Source organism: Cryptomeria japonica, unplaced genomic scaffold (assembly GCF_030272615.1).
Source record: "Cryptomeria japonica unplaced genomic scaffold, Sugi_1.0 HiC_scaffold_84, whole genome shotgun sequence".
Classification (NCBI taxonomy): domain Eukaryota; kingdom Viridiplantae; phylum Streptophyta; class Pinopsida; order Cupressales; family Cupressaceae; genus Cryptomeria; species Cryptomeria japonica.
The window spans coordinates 277,078-279,428 of NW_026728906.1; the positions used below are offsets into that span (position 1 = coordinate 277,078).

General features: G+C 39.0%; 1 protein-coding gene across 1 annotated transcript; it reads right to left on the reverse strand.

Moving 5' to 3' along the window:
• Window positions 1–934: 934 nt before the first annotated feature.
• Window positions 935–1,855, reverse strand: LOC131058048 (germin-like protein 8-2). Its single transcript, XM_059215213.1, has 4 exons — window positions 1,729–1,855; window positions 1,446–1,630; window positions 1,128–1,277; window positions 935–1,012 (listed from the first exon to the last, which is right to left on the reverse strand). Exons 1-4 carry the CDS (start codon window positions 1,853–1,855, stop codon window positions 935–937), a joined length of 540 nt encoding a protein of 179 aa, XP_059071196.1.
• Between the last annotated feature and the right edge of the window lie 496 nt (window positions 1,856–2,351).

The window sequence follows — 2,351 nt, forward strand, 5'->3', positions numbered from 1 at the left end:
CATGTAGAAAACTTTCTCCAATACCAACCGATCGATAATCAAATCGAATATTCCATTCTAATCTCACCATCGCTGATTTTTGTTCTCTTCACTTATGTGCCGATCCAATGCACTATGCTACTGATGTGAACATTCAGAAAGCCAAAATTGGTATCTTCTACATCTACACCTTCCACTTGTCTTGAAATTTTGTATGTGGTCAAATTTTGTGCCTACAATGTTATACATAATATTTCGCACCCCTTTGTGATTTATAACAATATGTCACCCCTGTAATACCACAAGACTATTTAATAAAGAGTATGTTGATTGAATAAGATTTATGTATTTGAAATATGCTTCTTTTTTGTTGTGAGCATGTACTATGTTTTTCATCAACTCAAGACATTATTGTTGCAGTTTCTTAAGAATTTGAGTATCTGCAGTAGTTGCATAGAATGAAAATGAGCAAGCTTCAAAGACATAGGTTATATAGACATCGAAGGCATGAAAGAAGAGGTCGTGAAGCTTTAGAATGAACTGATGTATGAAGCTCTATTTTATTAGATCATTTATAAATGCATGGGAAAAGTAGAAGATTATGATATTTGCAGATCTCACTGATAATGTATGAGTTATATCTATTATCTTATTCTTGATGGAAATGCGATTGCCAATTTCTCAATATGACGACACTTTTATCTTCTTCGTATCAATCAACAAATACCTTGAGATATTGGAAATTATATTCAAAATGCGCTTACAACTTACCTTAAAATGTGTTACAGCAAAGTGAAATTTTAATGTTGTCATCAAAGGGACAAAACGACATCAATATTTAATTTTCAATCTTTGGAATATGATGAGGACATACTGATGTCCAAAACAGATGCTATGAATGGCACAAGAGGACGCCAATAACCCTAAAATGATAGTTTTATTCAACGGTTAATTTTCAATCTTTGGAATATGATGAGGACATGCTGATGTCCAAAACAGATGCTATGAATGGCACAAGAGGACGCCAATAACCCTAAAATGATAGTTTTATTCAACGGTGAGAAAAAAGAATTGGGAAAGACGGTCTTCATTGGGAGACCTCTTGTTTGTTTTGTTTAGTATGCGAATTTCTTTTGAATGTAATTCACCAGTTCCTGGGTGATGCGGAAGGCCTTGCTCAAAACGGAATCGGGGAGAGGGGGATTCGCCGCAAACAGAGAATTGGCGATTGTCTGAACTCCGGGAAACTGGCTGCTCAATCCAGCTATGGCCACTGCATTTTCATGCCCCACATTCTGCTGGAAATGAACAAGTGCCTTTGGAAACACAAACACATCTCCCTTCTCCAAAGTTTTGCTGAAAAATTTGTTGCTGGTGTCAATGAAACCCACAAGAAGCTGGCCTTCCAGTAAAACAAGAACTTCGGTGGCTCTTGGGTGTGTGTGAGGAGGATTTATTCCACCCACTGCGTAGTCGATGCGGACCAACGATATTCCAAACGTATTGAGGCCTGGTATCTGTTTAACGTTCGCCATCGTTACGTTGGAGCCCACATCATTGTCGGTGTTCCCTGCCTGCCCAAGTCCCCGGAAGAAGAAATCGTTTGCTGAAACTTGCATTGGGTCTTTGCAAACGAACCCGTTCACCAAAACTGTTTAAAACAAGATCAAATCAATCTGTCTGTTAGTAACTCGACTCGTCTAATAAGCAAATCATTATCATTGTTTATGTATAAATATTCTCACTCACCGTTGCTTTCCTCATCTGCAACGCAGAAATCTTGCAAGGGATCCGGATCCCCTGCCATGACCCTGTCGCTGTAACAGCATATCAACAGAAAAAGTCCCAACGTGAAGTAAATCATGCGGTTAGCCATTGTAATAGAAACGCAGACACAAGAGATCAGGATATGAATGTCTATTACAAACCCATTACACGCTTTATATAGCCCAAACCATAACTCTCCGCAAAGACTAATTCATCTTGACTCCGTATATTTCACGGATCCTTCCAGAGTTGTTGCTCTTTTCCTTACGTCACACTAAGTCTTACTGCATGTGGTTGTCTCGCCTGCTACCGCAGATGTATTCTCACCATCCTTTCATTAACGTTGAAATTTTCTATCTTCTCCCTGCCCTGCTGCGTATGCCTATCTCAAGATCAACTTACCTCCTGCCTTACACGTATTCTCGCCATCGCCATCATTTTAGTAATGTGGAATTGTTTAGACTTAATTGGAACGGTGGGCTTCTTCAAAGGAAACAATATATAAATCTTTCTCCACCGTGGGAGAATCGGTATGAGAGGAAAGTTTCTTTCTTGGAGTTGGATATTGGCCTAAAGACTGTCCATGCTTTGTACCCTTTTTCAAT